General features: G+C 41.8%; 1 protein-coding gene across 1 annotated transcript in view; it reads right to left on the bottom strand.

Annotated features, from left to right (window-relative positions):
• Positions 1–15,618: 15,618 nt before the first annotated feature.
• The window catches only part of Edn1 (endothelin 1), a 6,693-nt gene continuing 2,550 nt past the window's right edge, over positions 15,619–19,761 (bottom strand). The window contains exons 3-5 of the mRNA XM_055595069.1: positions 18,410–18,568; positions 18,134–18,247; positions 15,619–16,743 (exon numbers count right to left, since the gene is read on the bottom strand). Coding sequence (XP_055451044.1) covers positions 16,641–16,743; positions 18,134–18,247; positions 18,410–18,568 — 376 coding nt within the window. The 3' untranslated portion in view covers positions 15,619–16,640. The remainder of the gene's footprint in view (positions 16,744–18,133; positions 18,248–18,409; positions 18,569–19,761) is intronic.

The following is a 19,761-nucleotide window of genomic DNA, read 5'->3' as shown; positions in this document are numbered from 1 at the left end:
TAAATGCAATCAAGTTCATCAAGATCCCACTAGATTATTTTTTTTTTAAGATTAGCAAATGGATTCTAATATGTAGCCACTCCAAAGCTCTAGACTAGCCAAAACGCTCCCTCTAAAACAAAGACCTAAAACAAACCAGTGTGAGTGAACCATCTAAATCTCCAGAAGCTACAATGATCAGCAGGGCTGAGGAGTACCTAGACACAAACCACAACGTACTGGGCCTAGCTCGGTGGTTCTCACCCTTCCTAACGCTGTGACCCTTCCACACAGTTCTGCACATTGTGGTGACCCCCCTCCAACCATGAAATTAATTTTGTTGCTACTTCTTAAGTTTGCTACTGTTATGAATCATGATGTTTTCCAATGGTCTTTGGTGGTCCACACCCACAGTTTGAAAAATACTGGTGGTCTAGAAAGACCCTCACACACATTTGACAAAACTTCAGGTGGAAGAAAGGAAAGCAGAACCATCTTGACAAACGTTGGTTGGAACCCTTGCTCTCTGACCGAAGGGCGGCTCTCATCTACTTCCTGTGTATGTCAGCACAGGCCTTCTGTGTAGTTAGTGAAGACACCATGCTCACTCATCCTGGGCTGGGGTCACAGGACTGATGAAGAAGGACCGGTGGGATCCACCAACTGAAACACCTGTTCTGCTTGTTTGTAAAGTCACATACCTGTCAGCAAGCAGGCTTACTTGGGCCGTGGGTCCTGTCAGGCTTCACGTGGAGGAAGCATTCTCTTGGTGATCCTCCTTCTCTCCACAGTTCCAAGCATGATGTTCCACCATCACTGTCTGAGGCTGTGAGCAACCACAGAGTTGTTTACACAGGTCATTCTTCCCTGATACTTTCTTTTCCTGGATATTTTTGTTCGAGGGCATGAGCAAGCAGAGAGAGCTTGGAGTGAACCCCAAGCATTAGTAAGCTATGAGAGTTGACACATCAATGTGGCGTGGGTGGGGCTAGGAGTGGGGACAGCATCAACCTCCCCTCATCAAGCATAGTTACAATGCTCCATATTCTTTGATGTCTTCTTTCCCATAGAGGAAGTTCTTGGTGTAAGTGAGGAAGGTAAGTGAGCTCGTGGGAAAAAAAATGTCTCTTGAGCTGTGAGCAGTCAGTTGGCTCATGCCCAAGAAATGTCCTCAAGGTGTGCCATGAGAGATGAAGTCACTTGGCTCATTTTACCAGCCTTGGGATGGCGTCAAGACCTGACAAAGCCAGGCAATACTTATGAGGAAGCAAATCTAAGGCAAGGCCGGCGTGCTACAGAGAGCTCCCGGCATGCAACAAAGTCAGAGCCTTGCTCAAGAGAAAGGCTGGCGAGACCTTTACCAGAGGAGAAAAGCAAGGCCACGGTCAGTGAAGTGAATTCAGAGTGATCATGAACTTCTAAGGTCCTAGCTGGACCAAGACACACATTTCCCTGAGGCATGCTAAAATTCTGGCAGCCCTTCAAATTATTCTTCTCCAGTATTTATTTAGTAAAAACAGTAACACCTGTGTGTGTGTGTGTGTGTGTGTGTGTGTGTGTGTGTGCGTGCATGTGCGTGAGGCTAGAGCTGACTTTCCTTGAAGCCTAACATGTGTATAGAAAAGAGCACGCATCATGATGTATAGATGAAGAAACCCCACAGAATGAATACATTCGTGTTCTCTGTACCTACACAAGGCAGTAGAAGATCAGTATTTCCTTGGCTGTCTTCCACTCAATTAATTTGAATCTGTTTGCTTTTTTGTTTTTGTTTTTTGTTGTTGTTGTTGTTGTTTTCTCCAGACAGGGTTTCTCTGTGTAGCCTTGGCTGTCCTGTAGCCTGCTCTGGATACCAGGCTGGCCTTCAGAGATCCACCGGCCTCTGCCTCCAGAGTGCTGGGATTAAAGATGTAGACCACTACCACCTGCTAATCTGTTTTGTTTGTGTTATGGTGTTCTAAAGCGCTTCACACTCACAGGTTACTAAATGATGTTTTAACTCACCGAGAGCTGCCTCAAGCATGGCTTGCTTTTGTTTCTCTGTAGCCAGAGAGAAGTTCCTACTCAAAAATCTTAATTTGAGGACAGTGGCGTGTGTGGACTGTAAACCGTTTTCCCCTAGGTACAGTACTGTGTCGTTATTTACCTGATTTCAGAAACCAGCTGCTTGCTCCTGCTGTGAGTGACTCTAGAACAGCAGGACATAGAGGGTGGCAGGCCATCATCATCCCTAATAACACACGCGTGTCTTTCTCCCTTATGTATGGGAGAGACATTCCCCAACTTCTGGGGGTAGTCAGGTAATGCAGAAACCTATAGTTTAATGTCTTCTCCACCTTTCCTAGGCGTGAATTTACACTGTACCCATAACTTTTGCAGTTTGAAGTTCAAGTGTAAAACCGGCATGCATTTTTTTTCCATTTTTCATGATTTGATCTCTGAATGTGAGCCTGTACCTTTTCAGCTTCTCCTTGGCATATACAGAGAGCTGGCATCATTCTTCCACTTCAGGACCCTTTTGAAGTAAAATGAGCATCTCTTGAATACAAGCATTGGTGTATCAGTGTAACCAAGATAACTATTAAGTAATGAAGTGAGGGTAAGAGTGTATACAGCGAGGATACTCTGAACAAAGCTGGATGGAGATTTTGTTATATTCAGAACGGCATGCAACGTAAAACTTACAAGTGATCTGTTTCTGTGATTTTTTGTTGTTGGTGGTGGTTAGCATTTTCTGACTATGGTTGGCCATGGCTAACAGAATCTACAGAAAGTGAAAAACAGAGATGGTGAGAGGTTACTGTATCCATGTCAAGAGTAAAGATAAAACATTGCTAGGAAGCGGTGCTTTTCATTCTACTCAAGAGCATTGTGTACATTAAGAGAGATAGAACAAACCTCCTTTTTGCTGATTATAAGAGGAATTATGGTGGATATCTGACTTAACAACCTTCCCTCCACCCCGCACCTGGTTTCTAACAGGGGACTGGCAGGCTAGAAAAATGTCCAGTCTGTTTTCAGATATGGTGTCACAAAAGTCCTTTTCATCCTGTAGCTTGACAAATCTTGTTCCCTTCTATCTTAAGCCTTTTGAGACTCTTAGTTCAGACCCCTAGATGAGTCTAATGCCAAGGACAGGAGAGATTCCAAGGAGTCTCCTTTCAATATGGTGTAGGGATTGTCAGTTCAGTTAACAGACATATTTAAAGCATACATTCTGGCTGCTGGGGACACAGAGACATATAGCCCAGTCCTTCTTGTAACAGAGTACCCTGTCAAGAAAGAAATCAGACTACTAAAGCAAATGTAACAGTGGAGGCACAGAGCCTTTGGCCTTAAGAAGCAACGATGCCTCCTTTGCATGAAAGAAAGCACTTGAAAAGAATCTTGCCTGAGAAATACGATTTCACCAGCAGAATCATGAAAAACAAAATAATAAGAACAAAACCCCCACAAAAGTAGCACTTAAAAAAAATCCACACAGAATAAATTTACAGCAAAGTTGAGAAACAGCCAGCATTAGCATTTTTTAATTGTAATAGACATGAATGTCTGAGCCTTGTGAATGTTTGCTGAAAAAGAGTAGGCCTGGGTTCTATCACTTCTGAATCTTAATTTCTAGGACCTGGAACTCTTCAGGATGTGATTCTGTTGGACCCAAACTTTTGTATTGGTATCCTACAGTAATAAAGAACCTAAGAGGTAGAGATAGAAGATGAAGGTGAAACAGGGAGTAATGTGGAGGCACTTGGGAAAGGCTTCTGTGACAGTCTGGGGCCTAATATTTGGAGTTTATATGCAATATCAGTCTTCATGATCATACCATGTGGTAGGTGTTAGCATATATGTATTATGGATGAAGAGACAAAGACCCAGGTAAGCAAATTAGCTTACCAATGTCACCTTGGTGACAGATCTATGATTGAATCCAGATGTGTCTGAACACAGTGGCCACAGTTTTAACCACCTAGCTGCCCTTGTCCAGCATTCCTGTATTAGCTGTGATGTTCTGACTTTTTTTTTTTTAACTGAGTCCGTTCTCATTAAAATCAAGAGCTCTCACCATTGAGTGCACAGACTCAGCTCTCATTCTCCCTTGGGGTACTGAGCCCTTGGCATTCCTTACTAGAGGTATGAGGACCTGATGGCAAGTATTTGCTAGACCTTGAGACTTTAGTCCAGCAGTCTCACCACAGAGACTTGAGTCTGGCTCTTTATGGTCGCTTAGTCTCTGGTGATCCCTGTCTTTGGTTTCATGGCCTTGATATTTGACAGGCTTCAGCTGATAGTCTCTATTGGATAAATTTTCAGAGAACTTGGTCTCACACTCTTCCTTTTATTCAAATCAGTTGAGAATGAATTTTACAGCACTCAGATATATGTGGATTGGGGAAAACCATCGTGAACTTCAGAAGCCAATTCTCTTGCTGAATCTTTGTCTTTATCCACACTCTAGAGATAAGAGCTATTAGCGGTGTGATTGTACACAGAAGCCAATGTCTGGATGCGAGAGTTTTGGTTTTCTGGGCTTACACTAGACAAATGACCAAAATTTTAGATTTGGAACTGTGAGCTTTCTGTGTAAAATGCCTTCATATGTTTTGATAGAGAGGTAATTCAGGAGGCCACTTTTCCCTTACAGTGTGATTTTTTTTCTAACCTCTTCACGGTATTAATGAACCAAATTATAATTGGTTGAATGATAAATTTACATAAATTGACTATCCTGTAACTTGCCAGAAATTCAGAATTCTTGACCTTTAAAACTTTGGGAGGTGGCAGTGGAGTGGGGGTGGGGGTTGTTTTGTTTATTTTACTTGAGACAAGATAGCTCAGGCTGACTAGAACAAACTTGCAATCCTGCTGCCTCAAGCTAGGATTACAGACATGTGCCCTTGTGTCCCACTAACAGATACAAAAAAACAACTCGGAAACAATTTCAACATCCAAATTAACTTACTTCAGGTACACTTTGTCTTCTGTACACTTTTGTCTTCAGGTACACTGTCTTCTAATAATAATTTTGGTTTAACTAAAGTTCCCAAGTCTTCTTGGACTCATCGGCATTAAATATAAGTATAGACTCTGTACATCAGCGCAGGCTTTGTAAACATATAAGGGTTCATTTACCGAACACGCCAGCATCACTTTTGTTGTGTTCAAGACGATGGAAACTGTAAATTGTGCTGAACTAATCTGAGTGCTTCTGACAGTTTTACTTTAGTGGTAATTATGTTTTGCTGTGTATCAGCGTGAAGACAATTTACAAGATCTTTAAGAAAGTTCAGCCTTGGGCTGCTAGTTGAGCGAATGCAAGGTTGCCCTCTAGATATCCATAAATAATTATTAATAAGTGTCTGCAAATTTAAGAAAACATGCCATAGAGGAAGTATATGGACACAGACTATTACAGAAACATCTCAGTGAGCAATTTTATTGTAGTTAATCTGGCTAAGTTTTCTTAAATTTACTTGTGAGATTTTCAAGAAAGAGTTTCAGAAAACTAGGTTTGGGGCTGGAGAGATGGCTCTGTAGTAAAAAGCACTCTCCGTTCTTCCAAAGGACCTGGGTTCAACTCCCAGGACCCACATGGCAGCTCACAACTGTCTGTGACTCCAGTCCCAGGAGGTCTGACACCCCCACACCAATGCACATGAAATAAAATAAATTAAATTATTAAAAAAAAAAACTAGGTTTGAGTTCTCTTTGTGTTAAATAAATGGCGCCCACCCCAACCCCTGGATGATTGGTGTTCTCTTAACAAAAGTTTGCGAAAGGCTATCCCTTATGTTTTGTGCAATCTGCTAAGATATGGCATGTCCCATTGCCTTTGCAGAATAGCATGCCATGGTCGGTACTGAGCTTACTGTGTCTTTGTCCACTGGTGTAAGAAAACTATAACCTGGGTGGCTTGGAAATAGCAGATGCGCACTTCTCACGGCCCCAGAGGCTGGAAGCCCAGGAGCGAGGGGAAGGCAGACCAATGTGTGGTGAAGGTCTTGCTTGCTGAGTCTTAGATGCTGCCTCTTCACTGTATGCTCACAGGCCCTGGCAGAAGACACAAGACGGTTCTCTGGGGCCTCCTCATAGGAACGCTCCATCAGTGACCTTGTCACCCAGCAATGACCCCTTCGCCTGACACCCATACAGTGACCATTGGGTTTTAACATACGGGTCTCTCTGAGAACACAGACATTCAGACCACAGCAGCATCCTTAAGAGAAATTTCTTCCTTAGGAAAGGGCTGAACTCTTTAATCACATAAGCTACTATTTTTTTTTGTTTTGTTTTAACTCTTTCATTGTTGTGATTAAATAAGTAGCCCAGCACTGTTTCTTAGCTAACATATCACCTTAGCTGAATTAAGTGTTCAAATCTCCTGATAACTTTTTTCCTTCTTGAGAGAAAATATTTATTATTATTATTATTATTATTATTATTATTATTATTATTATTATTATTATTATTGTGTGTGTGCATGTGTGCAGACTTGTGCAATGTACACGGGGGTGGGAAACATACATGTGTGGGAGTCTGCTCTCCCCTTCCACCCTTTGGGATTGGACTCAGGTCTTCAGACTTGAGTGGCAGTTGCTCTTACTTGCCGATCCACGCCACCAGCCTTTAAGATCACATCTCAATGATATCCTTGTACCTAAAACTATTTCTGAACTTTTCTAGGGGCCTTAGAGAGTTAGAACACTTACTTGGCTTTCCTTGGGGGGGAAAGAATGGGTACGGACAAAGGGCCATAAATCTTTCCAACAACTTAGACTCTCTGCAAAGTTCCTGGAGAATTTTCGATGCCGTCACTTTCCATGGCGTACAAGAACTTATCACAGCGCTAGCTCTGCCCCACCTCTGGTAGGTGACAGTTACAGCAGATCTCCCTTAGCTGTGGGAGATTCTGAAATGATGACTGTGCTCAAACAACACCAAGTCCCCTCCTTTAATTCCTTGTCTATCTCCGTTGGTGTTTGTCAAGCTCAGTGGTCATAAATTTTGCACTCTGAGATGTAATAGCAAACCTAGCACGGGTTTTTTTTCTTTCCCCACAGTTTCACCAATGTAGGATTCATGACATACACCATAAGTGCCAGAACCCAGAAGAGGGTGTCAGAGTCCCTGGAACTGGAGTTACAGGCATGAACTGCCATGTGGGTGCTGGGAACCAAATTCAGGTTCTCTGCAAGAGCAGTAAGCCATCTCTCTAGTCCCTTGAAGGGTCGTTTTGTTTTGTTTTGTTTTGTTTTGTTTTGTTTTGTTTTAACCAATGAGAATAATGCTTGTTTATTTTCCTAAATTGAAAATATCAGCTCTTCCTTGAAACCAGAAATCACTATGTCTAGGACTACCTTGTAGAAAACTTTTCGGATTAGCTTTATCATCTTCTTTTATACATCACAGGAACAACCGGCTTTTCTTGTTGGCTGCATTATACTTAAATTGAGCTGTCAACTTATTCTCACCGGTAATAAATTAACCATGGCTGGGTCATGCCTTTGCCATCCAGATAGTTTTCATTTTTCTCCAATGCATTTAAGGGAGGTGTTGGGAATCAGCTGCTGGATAAGACCTATTGATCATCAAGGTAGAAAAGTCCCTTCATGGCCCTGCCCAAAAGGACTGATGGCAGATACGCTGGGTTCAGGCTTCTGACGGTGCCTGTCAGTTAGAAACTGAGAATACAGCCTTGGGCTGAATCAATGTTTTCAGACCTCTAACTGAGGATCAGACAAGGCTACTAACTCAGGACTAAGTGTAACAAGAATTCCTTACATGGGATGGAATAGTTGAGAGTGTTGCGAGTTTTGTTTGGAAAGTAATTATCCTAATATCCTATGTTCTGAATCTATAAGGGAGCCATTTATTTTTCCACATCAGCTACTATAAGTCCCAGCAAGTTATACTTTGCCTTTAATAAATGAAATGAGATGTCCATAAGTCATGCATTTCTTTCTCTGCCTGGGACTCCTCTGTATTTGGGGAAGCCTTGTTGATTATTTTTTTTCATAGCAATATAATTCTTTGCATAAATTTGGTAGAAAACTGTCTTTCTTATTGCCATGACCTAATTAGAAATTGTGGTTGTGTAACTAAGGACTTTGCTTGCGATGTCATACTTTAGAATATTTATTTACTCAGAGCCAGAAACTTTTAAAGAAGTCAGGTCAGACATGAGCTTACAAGGAAGGCCCTTTCTGCCAAACAGATCTGACTTCTAGCTTAGACCCTCAACCTCACATCAGAATATGGGCCTCACTTCTTGGCAGACTCCAAATCATATGATATTAGGGGAACCTGCAGTGACTTTTTAAAAAAAAACTTATAAATACTACAGGGGAAATCTAGCAGTGACCTTTTGGCTATCTTTCTATCACTCATATATATATGTATATATAAATTAAATATATAATATATTAAATATGTTATATGTAGTATAGAATTATATATATATTTACATATATTTAATTTATATTAATAATTATATTTAATACACTGTGTATATTAAAGATAGATACATATATTAAATTTAGTCTGTAATTCCTTATGAGAATTTCTAAATATCAAACTCAGAAAGTCTACCTGGTAAATTATCGTTGTTGTCATACCTAATTAATTACCTATGTGAAACTTGGCACCACTCTAATTTTCTAATGAGACTAACATAGTCTCATAAATAGTATTTTTGATTGAAAACATATGGCCACAGAACTTTTGTGTCTTATCAGAAGCTAATATCAGATGCACATTCTTTCAGGCTAACCAATTACAGTCCTGTTCCTTGCTTTGCAGGAGTCTAGATCTCTTTTTAAATGCCACACAACTGATGAATATGCAAACTCGGTTTTGCCTAGTGAAATTTTTCATTGATTTGCTCCCCAGCTGTGGAAAAAACAGTTTTGGCACCGATCCGTCAATTGGAGTGGATCTTGTTGGCTTTCCGAGTTACTTTATCTGACTTTCAATCCTTCCCGATCCTTTTAAGCTCTAACTTTAATCCTTCAAACTGGCATTTTTGATTTTTCTCTCTGCCACTTGACCTAGTTCCCAGATTCCTATAGAAACTCCAGGTCATGTACAACCCTGTATCCAATCTTTTTTTTTTTCTTTTTCTTTTTTTCTGAAAATGCACTATAAGGTTTAGCCTTATGTGTGGCCTTACATCTGTCTTACATCTGTCCATTCCTTCCAGGACTTGCCGTTGTACCCTACCTTGAATCTCTTTGCAAAGGTTCAACAAGAAACCTTGTACACAGAGCCTCCAAAGACACTGATGACCCATTCCAGGAGCTTCAGGAAACTCACTTGGAAGTTCTGCAGTTCTAACACAAAAGGGAGGAATTCCTCAGCATGGAACCATTCTGGCAAGAAAGAAGGTATTCTAAAGATAGACATTTGTGCCAGTCTCTTTGGCTGTCAGACCACAGAAGTGATTGACTCTAAGGAATTACAGTTTCCTTCCAGGAATCCCACACTGGGGGAAGGGAAAAGCTGAAGCCCTGGCAAAGGAAAGATTTGCCTCCCAGGACAATATTTCATATAGTTCTGACAATTTATCCAGACTCTGCCTTACAGAACAGACTGAGTGGACACGGCGATGGGTCAATAATGGCAGGAATATGCCTCAGTCATGGCTAAGTAGTTACACAGGTCTCTTTTCTTCTATTAAACCTAAACTCAACCTAAGCACCCTGGACTTTGAGGGCCACATATGTCTTTATTGTTCTTCCTCCTAGTGTGCCACATTGAAGAAAGGATCTTCCTCTTCTCTTTACTCCTCTGTGTCTCTTTAACTGCCATATTGGGCAGAGATTCAGAATCAACCTTGTTGGGGTTCCCAGGATCCAGGCTTTGACCCCAATAAGCCCAAAGACATGTTAGATTCCTCTGGACTGCTAGCCCTCAGTATTTGACTCCCAATTCTGCTTTTGAATGTACCTTTATAGTAACGGCTCCCTTCTCCTGAAAGTCTCTCTTCCTTTCTCTCTCCCTCCCAGTCTGTCTCTTTCTATCTCTATCTCTCTTTCCTTTGGCTTTCTTAGACAGGGTTTCTTTGTGTAGCCCTGGCTGTCCTGGACCTTGCTCTGTAGACCAGGCTGGCCTCCAATTTACAGAGATCCTCCTGCCTCTGCCTCCTGACCACTGGGATTAAAGGCTTGAGCCACCACCACCCAGTTGCACCTTTCTTTTAAGGTGCCAGAAACTCAGACTTTTGCCATCATGATTGCTATGCAGACGGTACAACTGGTTGAGCAGGAATAGCACCGTGCTGTTTGAGAAACTCTTCAGAGACCTTCATGCTGTTCAGGAGGTGATGAGTATCCTGTAGTGCTTCAGGGTTGAGTGATATTCATTATGAACAAAACTGAATTTTATCTAAGCAGCATGTTTCTCAAATCACCTACTTTTTGACTTTTGAAGAATGTTGAGGCAAAGAGGGCCAAACCTGCTCTCACCATTTCCCTCTATATTTCCACAATGAATGAAGGCCCTATCTCTCCTTCCTCAGGATTCCTGGATGGCTTTCTTTGAATCCACTTTTATAAAATTCCAGTTCCCCTTTCTCTTTATGAGACATTCTTTATTAATGAACAATATTCTTGCTGTAACCATCTAAATAAAATTATCTCCTTAGCTGTCCAGTACAGGTTGTCTTTCATCTAACAGGGCATTCAGTGGCCATTAATTAAAGCAAAATGGACAAGTCCTTAGTGATCAATCCAGAGATCAATGTCCATAGCTATGACTACTGTTAATCGTATCTTAACAAACTGTCCAGCCCAAAAGGGCAACTGAGTTGGCATGAAAATTAAGCAGTTTATGATTATGATTCCCATAAATCACGTGGGAATTTGTGATCTGTTAAGGAGACATTTGTGACCATGGTAGAGGCTTTGAGTACAAAATAATTTTACTTTTGATTAATAACAGACTTTCATTGCATATGTCATAGTACTGGGTACAAATCAAGTTAAAAATTCCCAAATTTAATTAAACTCTGTTGGAACTGCTTTCTTTTTGTTTAAAAAAAGAAAATTTCCAAAAATTCAATCTAACCAACACCATTTTGGATTTCTCTATTGCTGACGTGCTGATTTAAGATTTCACTGCCATTCAATTAATCATTCTCTCTGGTCCTTAGCAAGTCACTTAAAGGAAAAACCATCAGCACTTGCAGAGGTACAGTGTTCCCGTTGCTTGCTTTGGTTGTATTTAAGGTCTCCAGTGCTGCTGTGTGAATTATCCTGGCGAAATTCTAATACGGGTAAGTCACCTCTTCATGTTCTAGATTCCTGTTTACCTTCCTTATGAATCAACAGTGTGAGCACGTTAGGCTGTTCCTTTTATGAAGCCATCTGCAGACAGAACAGTTTATTGAGAAGCCTCCTTTGATTGAGCTTCAAATTCGTTGCATGAGATCCTGCTTAGTTTATGGGTCTAAGGAACATTTTTCATTCTCTCTTCCCACTAAGTTGTCCCTTCCCTCACCTGTCACCGTTACTTTTACTAGAGAGGAGTTTATTACCCCAAAGTAGTTTTTATAATTTCATGGGGTTTTTTTTTTTTAAGAATTAAAAAAAAAATCAGTGAGTAAATTATTTGAATTTGTAACTCTTATTACCTGTTTAACATTAAATAAATTGGCACATAATTTTTAAAAGTTTAAACACAAGTAGTTTCCTCATCAATAAAATAGTACAAATAAAACTACCAGCTTCACAGAGTGTTGCTAATGTGAAGTGATACTTGCAAAGCTCTCCAAAGAGCATCTGTTACACAGTAGATACAGCTGAGTGTCAGCTACCATGCGCATCTGCCTCAGATATCCTTAAAAATTCCGTGGGCTTAGAAACATGTTCTGTTCTTTCCAAGTTATAGACACACACATGCAACTGACAAACAATTCAGCATATTAGTGGGCTGCATAAAGCATATCATAGTCATTATGTCTATGCTCAAAACTTTCCAGATGTTATAATAGTGATAGCTGGGATCAGCTTCAAACTAACCTAGGAGGGGAGGGGAGGGGAGGGTATGTGATGTAGGTAGATGAAATGGCATCAGTCATAGCTTGACATTTATTGGAGCTGTAAGCTAGTACACTGAGTTTATTATACTTTGCTCTCTAATGTGGGATATGACTGAAGATAGCCACAATTACAAATTTTAAACCCAGTATGCTCAATGCTGAAGTTCTATCATTTCCAACCTTCCTTTTACTCTGGCCCTTCTTTTATGGTCCTTGTCTCAATTGGTAGCAGGTTTTTTCCCCCCAAACACAGGAGATAAAGATGAAAGACATCTAAAAACAAAGGATAACAAGAAACATTTTAAAATTCTTTTTACGTTTGTGTTTACTGAAATCATGACTAAAGCTTTGGGGAAATGTTGCTATTGTGAGAGTGTTGTATACAAGAGGTTGGAACAGAGAGATGTAGAACGAACTCCCTACTGAGTCACATAGCCTGACACTAAGGATAACCGTCAATAAGAGATTTTGGGTCATACAAACTTTCCAAAGAGAGCCTCAAAAAGTCTTCTGAATCTTCTGTAGTCTAGCCACATCTAGCTTTATCAAAACCCAAAAATCTACGTATGTGCTTATATATTCATTGACCGGGTGGCATCTGTTGTTTGGCGTATTATAGGCTGGAGGCTCTAGGCAAGCCCCACAGCCTGATCTTCAGATAAACGTTCTAGAGTTGAGCCAGGCTCCAGAGCATTTCCAGGAGACCAAGGTGGTTCTGAGGCTCTGACTTGCTTCGGGAGTTATCCTGCTCCACAGCGATCATGCGCTTCTCTTGCCCACCACAGCCCATGGTTTCAGAGAACTAAGAGCTCTGCCAAACATTCATTAAATGCAGCGTATTGAAATGATAATTCACCTCCCCACTCTTTCATGGCCCAAAGCTGACCTGAGAAAGAAAGACTGGATTCCATCGAGATCAAACTATTGTAACATGTTGAGAATTTAGGCTTAAAAAACAGCATTTCCAAGACTTTAGGAAGAAGATAAACACTGCCTTGCATTATAGAGTGAACGTCAGCTCACTGAAAGAATTCCTTTCGACTCGTATGAGTCTTATTTTATAAACACATCTAAACGTTATCATTGAAAGTTTCTCTCTAGCTACTCATTTAATGGTGGGATAAGACCTATAGAGCTCTTCAGGGTCCTTCCATCACACCCCACTCCCATCCAGTCTCCTGACACAAGTTGTTTTTCTTTAATGCCTGGAATTCAGCCCAGAGCTGGTGGTGGCTAAGCAAATGCTCTAGCAGGGAGCCCCAGCTCCTGACTGGGCCAACTAACTTTATCAGAGGGGCTGGAGGTGAGGCTTTCAGGGAAACTGTTTTACTCCCCCACCTCCCATCCACCCTCTTTTATGGTTTGCTTGAGTGTGTCTTTCGGTTGACCTTCAGGGTGCCCAGGCCTCTGAGGTTTGGAGATGCCCTTGCTCGCCCGCCATGTGATTTCAGTTCACTTCCTCCTCTGGCTTCTGCTTTCTTTTCTTTCCAGAAGGGGGAGGAGGTGCCCCAATTCGATATGATGTTAACAAGTCTCTCTCTGAGGGAACTCTAGCTGACTGTAATTCCCCCACATTGGTGTGCTCTGGAGAAGCACAGGTGCAATCAAAACCAGTGGTTTTTCATCAGCAAAGAAGCTAATCCCCAGAGAAACAGAAGTACTCATTAGTAGGATCCTCTCTTCCCATTGCTGCCAAAAGTCACTGCTTCCCGTCCAGGCTGGACTCTCCTGAGATTAAAGCCCTGCTAGGTCTTTAAGAGTAAAGAGAAAAATCTGTTCTCACTACACGCCAGAAAGCATGCTTTTCTGGAAACTCAGGAGGAAGCAAGAGTGACCAACCTGGGAGCTCAGCTCTCAGGCTCACTGGGGGTTCAAATACTGTTAAGTGGAAATTCTCCCCTGTGTGCCTAAAAAGAATAAGTTGCCTGCAAAGCTCCCAGCTTCTTTCGCTTCTGGTCCGAATCCCAGAGAGGGGCCGCCTCATATTTTTCCCTGTTCTTGTCAGCTACTGAAGCAGCAGTTATACAGCAAAAGGACATAAGAGTTTAACCAATTAGAAATGACAAGTCCATCACTACTCCAGTTGTGACATTCTCTGAATGATTTTATTCAGTGGCTTCTACCTCTTACATGCATTAGACTCACGTTCTCTAAGCTCTGGCCTTCACTTTCCTGCTATACTTCAACATTGTCATCTTTGACATTATATTGAAATTATTTAAAAAGAAGAAAGAACCTCCCACCCCCTCACTGAATGCAAGGGAGCTCCTGAGGCAGAGAGTTGAATAGTTTGCTCAGTACAAAATGGCAACCAAGTTCAGGCCAAGTACCTTGTGGAAGTGGCCAGGGTTTTAGGAAGCCCCCTGACAGTCACACAGCAGCGAGCAAATCATTAGTTGAAATGAAATAGCTGTACACAGCCTTCTCCCGTGTACCTTACTTAGACAGTGCTCTAAAGTGTTAACAATTTTTAATAGGGGTTGAAAAAGAATTGCAGCAACTGCCCAGGACATTGGCCATGCAGGCCAGAAGACTGTCTTTGACATCTTCTTGCCATGTTACTGGTAGGACAACAGGAGTCACCAAGAGCCAATATTTGTGAAATGCTGGACGTTTCTTCAGCTTCTATTAAACAAAGGCAGTGAAGATTCCAGAAACCCATCAATTTTCTATGAGTCTTCACTGCTACAACCATTTGTAATACTGTTTTGGCCAATAGTTGGCAAAGCCAGAGATGGGAAAGTGTGTGGGGTAGGGGTGGGTTGGGGAGGGTAGTGTCTTAAAATTATCTCCTGGTGTCCTACTTCTGAGCTACCCAACCAGTCCTGAGCTTGGAAAAAGCAACAGTTCCTCATGTTCCTTAATAAATAAAATACCTTCTCTGAGCAAATAAAAGGCACTGGTGGCCTCCGTAGAGTGAGCAAGCCTGGCTCTCCCAGCAGCCATTTCGGTGTGGAGCTGTGTATCGTTGCTTGCAATCGGAGGATCATCTTTCTCCCACTTCCTCCAGCCCAGTCTTAGGGGAAAGCACCTCTCAGCACACCATCAGCCTAAACTGCTGAATGCTGTCTAATGGCCAAGACACGCAAGGTTAATGGTCAACCTCCCTGGGGATATTTTCAGGTAAAGAGAAGCAGAGGCTGTACTCCATGGGAAGACGAGACACAAAGCTTTTATTTTGTGTTTCCTAACACAACCCAAAAGCAATATGTTACGTACAAGTAGGTATATTATTAACTGTCATATACCTTCTTTTAGAATTCTTTATTTCCTTCATACTATATGATCTTGCAAGGCCAAATAAATATAAAAGCAATTTTTTTTATATAAAAAAAGAAGCATAACAGGTTTCCTTTTTAAATCAAGCCAAGATCCCACTCTCTTTCTAATTTTGACCTTCCTAAAAAAGCCTTCTTCAACCATTTCCCTTCCCGATTATCACTTCTGAGGGTTTTTAGAAATAATTCACAAATCAGTAGAGTAGGGAAAATATTTATTTTCTAAAATCATTACCTTGACAGGCAAAACAAAGCATGTTCTCAATTTCATTCAGAAATACATCTTTAAAAAAATATATAGACCAATATGGCCTGCCCAGACAAATATTCAACATGGTAAATATAAGGAATAAATTGTTTGAATATAAATATCTATAAAAAAAATAAGTACACCAAAGTTCAATCTATCCTCTTCCATTAGCCAGTTACAGATGGGAACGTACTTTTACTCCTATAAGGCACAACCAGATTTTAAACATTGTTCACAAAAAACCATTGTGCTTCCCAAGGTCACAAGGGTAGGGGCCTGATTCCATCATCCTTTTTCTCATAGAGCAGAGTTTAGCAGATTAGCATGGAAATTAGCATGGAAATCTACTACTGACTGACGAATTGGACCAGACTTCTATGAGGTGAGGATTCAGTACAGGGGATGGAGAGCTTGTTGGCAGAAGAGGAGAGAGTATAAGGAGGGAATAATTAAAGGTGGGAACTATGCATGACAGTGCAGTAAAGTGAGGTAGACTCATGTTCAGGAAACACATCCTAATGTACAGTAGTAACAGTTGCTTTGAGTTTTGCATTTTACAACTTAAAAAAAAAAGTCTTTGTCCTCTTTTCTTTTCTTTCTTTCTTTTTTTTTTTTTTAACTCAAGTGTTTGTCCTTCGAGTATGTTTTCAATTTGTGCATTCCTCAGAAATTTTTGCATGGACTTTGGAGTTTCTCCCTGAAAAGTGCCAGGCGCCTGAGTCAGACACAAACACTCCCTAAGGACTTTCTGCTGAAACTCCACCCTGGTGTGGAATCTCCTTGCTCTCTGGATGATGGCACCCTAGAATGGCATCATGTCTCCATTCTCTGAGAGGTCCACTCTCATTCCCAAGCAGCAAGAAGAGGCAAAAAGCAGTTCGCTACCAGCAGATGCAAATGAAGACAGGTTAGGGAACACCTCAACCTTTCTTGGAATGTTTGGAACAAGGGTGCTGGTCCTTTGCCAGTCTAAACAAGCAACTGTAGAAGCTGGACAGATGTTCTTGCTAAGATCCCAGACAGCATGGAGAGTTCAGAGTTGGCCATGGGACTTTCTCTATGGAAGTAACGGCTTCCAAGACACCGAGAAGCTCTCTGGTCAATGGGCTCGGTTGTGTATCAACTTCTGGTCTCTATAGAGTTCAGCTTTCAACTTGGCAACGCGAAAAGATGCCTTGATGCTGTTGCTGATGGCCTCCAACCTATTAAAACAAGACAAGAGAAAACACATGTTATTTAAATATACAGAGAGAGAGAGGAAGAAATCACTCTTTGGCTAAAGAAACATCTAAAATTAGAATCTGGCACAAACACACTAAGTCTAGTCCTTGGCCTTTTATACCAGTTGTGACAGTGTGGTGCTCTTGGATAAATCCTCAAGCAGCATCCATGACTACTGTGTGAATAAAGCCTGTGGTTTAGCTTAGTACTGCACAGAGGAAGTCTATGAGAATGTCTAAGGGAAAGAAAGCTCTAAATGCTATGTTTAAATAGCTTCATTTTACCCTCTGCCTCTGTGGGGAAATAGCACACCTTCTAAATTATATAAGATGTGGAAGCTAACAGGTAGATGGAGAGACAGTCAGGGAGCCTGCAGGTAGATCTGAATGAACACTTGATGACAGTTTAAGAAACGGTATAATTTAATTTGTGTGTGTCTCTGTGTGTGTGTGTGTGTGTGTGTGTGAGCATGTGTGTGTGTGTGTTTTTGTGTGTGCTCGTATGTGCGTGTTTATGAGAAGGAATAAAAAAAGAACTGCAGCATCAATTAGTAATAGTTGATGTAAGACGAAGCAACAAACAGGAGCTGGTCCTCGGCTCAGCTTTGGCAACTGTGACCTAGTGGAGAGGGAGCCCAAGGTGGGGCAGCTGTGAAGGGAGCTAACCGTGGCTGTCCCACACAGGAGTGGCTGTGAGCTCGAAACACTTTGGTCATGCATTTCTTGGAGTAGCCTCTAGAAGTAGGAGCATGTGACAGGTCTGAACCAGGGTCCCTTATCACTCCCACCTTCTCAGTTTCAAAAAGTTAAGACATTGGAAGGCTCATCACAAAGCTGCTTGGAACCACCCTATGGGGTTGCTTAACCCTGTGCCACAGGAAGCAAGGAAAGAGGCACCTGCTCTTCAGATTTCCATATTTAAACAATGTTAATAGAATAACCCCGAAAAATGACGGGTTCTAAATCTCACCAACCTTACCTAAAGCCTGTGTTTCCCTTCGGCCTTCTTGAACAACTTCTATTTTTTGAATGATATATGTTAAGTATTTTAAATGTCTTTTCCTTGACACACTTTTTAGTTTCTTGAGGCGTGCAGAAAAGAAAGAAACCAGAAAAGACTGGACCTGGCAAATGCTGAAGCTGCCTCTCAGTGTGGCAGATCCTCCTATAGACTGAACAGTGTGTGCTAAGAAGCAGTGGGCAGCTGTCTGCACTCGTGGCCCGAGTATCTGAGGAACGCTGTGCTCTTTCAAGTCCACAGACCGTGACGGTTCTGTTACTGTACTCAAGCCTTTCTCCCACTAGGAAGGTCTAGGGAGGGGGGCATTAGCACTAGTGTCCAGGGCTAACAGCCACTGTGAACTTCTTTTACCTTCTGAGTTTTCTTCCTTCCACCAGCTGCTGATAGATACACTTCTTTCCCAGCCTGGAACAGCCTTTTCTCTTCTTGTCGTCGTCCAAGCCTTTCTGCATGGTGTTTTGGGCTCTGTTAAGACACACAGGGAAAACCATTTTAGTCATGGTGTGTTGAGACTCACCTTGACTTTCCACATCTCTGCTGCTCTCTCTAAAGTGAGAAGATGGTCTCACAGGAAGAAGGCCAGCAGGCCAGACAGGTAGCTGACAGTCAAAGGGGTTTTTCACTTACCCAAGGTCTTTCCCTGGTTGGCAGAAGTTCCAGCACTTCTTGTCTTTTTGGTGCGCACACTGACATCTTTTCCCGAGGTCTGTGGTCTTGGTAGGAAGTAAATCCTTCAAGGAACGCTTGGACCTGGAAGGGCTTCCCAGGCCATATGGAACAACGCGCCTGTTATAGAAAGAGAGGAGAAAAATATATTAGCCTAATTAATAATTTTTTCAAATGACATGTTCTTTGGGCACACAATTCAGAGAGCGTTTAGACAGCTCATGATAGCAAAGCATGGAAGTCATTTGGCAGGTCTTGCCTATCAGTGGTCCTTGGTGTATGCTCCAAATGGGAAAATAGCATTTTTTTTTTCTGATTCAGTGTAATTCCACCTCAATATTTAACAATAGTCTATTTCTTCCAGACACAGTTTTGTAGCAAATTAAAACACCTCTGTTTGGATTTCTGCTTTGTGTTTTCTTCCTTTCCTGGTGTGATACGGGTTGTGGGGGCAGAAAACAGAGGGACTGAAGCAAAACCAAAACATAAGATTTTCTGTTTCAGTCATGTGTGATAATACTAGACACCCTGCCTGGTGGAGTGAGTCGCATTGGCATATTGCTCCTGGAGTTTGGTAAAACTGTATGGCTATGAAGGGCTCAGTGTCAAAATGCTCTCCAATAACTTGCAATGAGTCAGTCTCAAGTCTCACAACAAGGAACGCTGTTCTCTTTTTGTAGAAACATGGCTAAGGGATTAGGTCCACAGTGGTTTGGGTCTGGTTTGGATTGGAACTTGGCCAGCCATTGTAGACAGAATAAATGTGTTTGTTCTTTCTGATGATTGCTTCTAATGAGTGGACTAGTGTTGGGGGCAAAACAGACTTTGTTCCCTCAGAAGGTAGAAGAGAAAACTATGGACAGTGTTCTGCTCTCTGACTTGACACACAGACTTTTCCAAAGACAAAGGAGAGAAGCAGGAAGCCCAGGACCCCACTCTAGCCCTCCTGCACAAGGGACTTCAAAATTGTGTTTCTCGGTTTTTGCATTAGTAAAACAAAGGCGATGTGTTATAACTCTCTACTACATCTATTCCAGAGGAGTAGATGGAAACATGCCTGCCTCTCTGAGAAGGACAGGGTAGACTAGCCTACACAGGTCTTGGGCTATTTGGTCCCTAAACCCTCAGTGACAGCCTCCAGCTAAATCCTTCTGTTCCTTTCTTGTCTTTAAATGCACAATTCCTTTCTGCTTGTCCTCAGCCCCTTCCCATCTGTCCCATAGGAAACAGCCTGACTCCTCACCTCTCAGAAGACCCTCTCCTACATGGCTGAAACTAAGCTGACCCGTCTCTGTCAGCATCAATCCCCCCCC

This window comes from Psammomys obesus, unplaced genomic scaffold (assembly GCF_907164565.1).
Source record: "Psammomys obesus unplaced genomic scaffold, mPsaObe1.curated_primary_1811, whole genome shotgun sequence".
NCBI classification, from domain to species: domain Eukaryota; kingdom Metazoa; phylum Chordata; class Mammalia; order Rodentia; family Muridae; genus Psammomys; species Psammomys obesus.
This window is presented reverse-complemented; position numbering and strand designations above follow the sequence as displayed.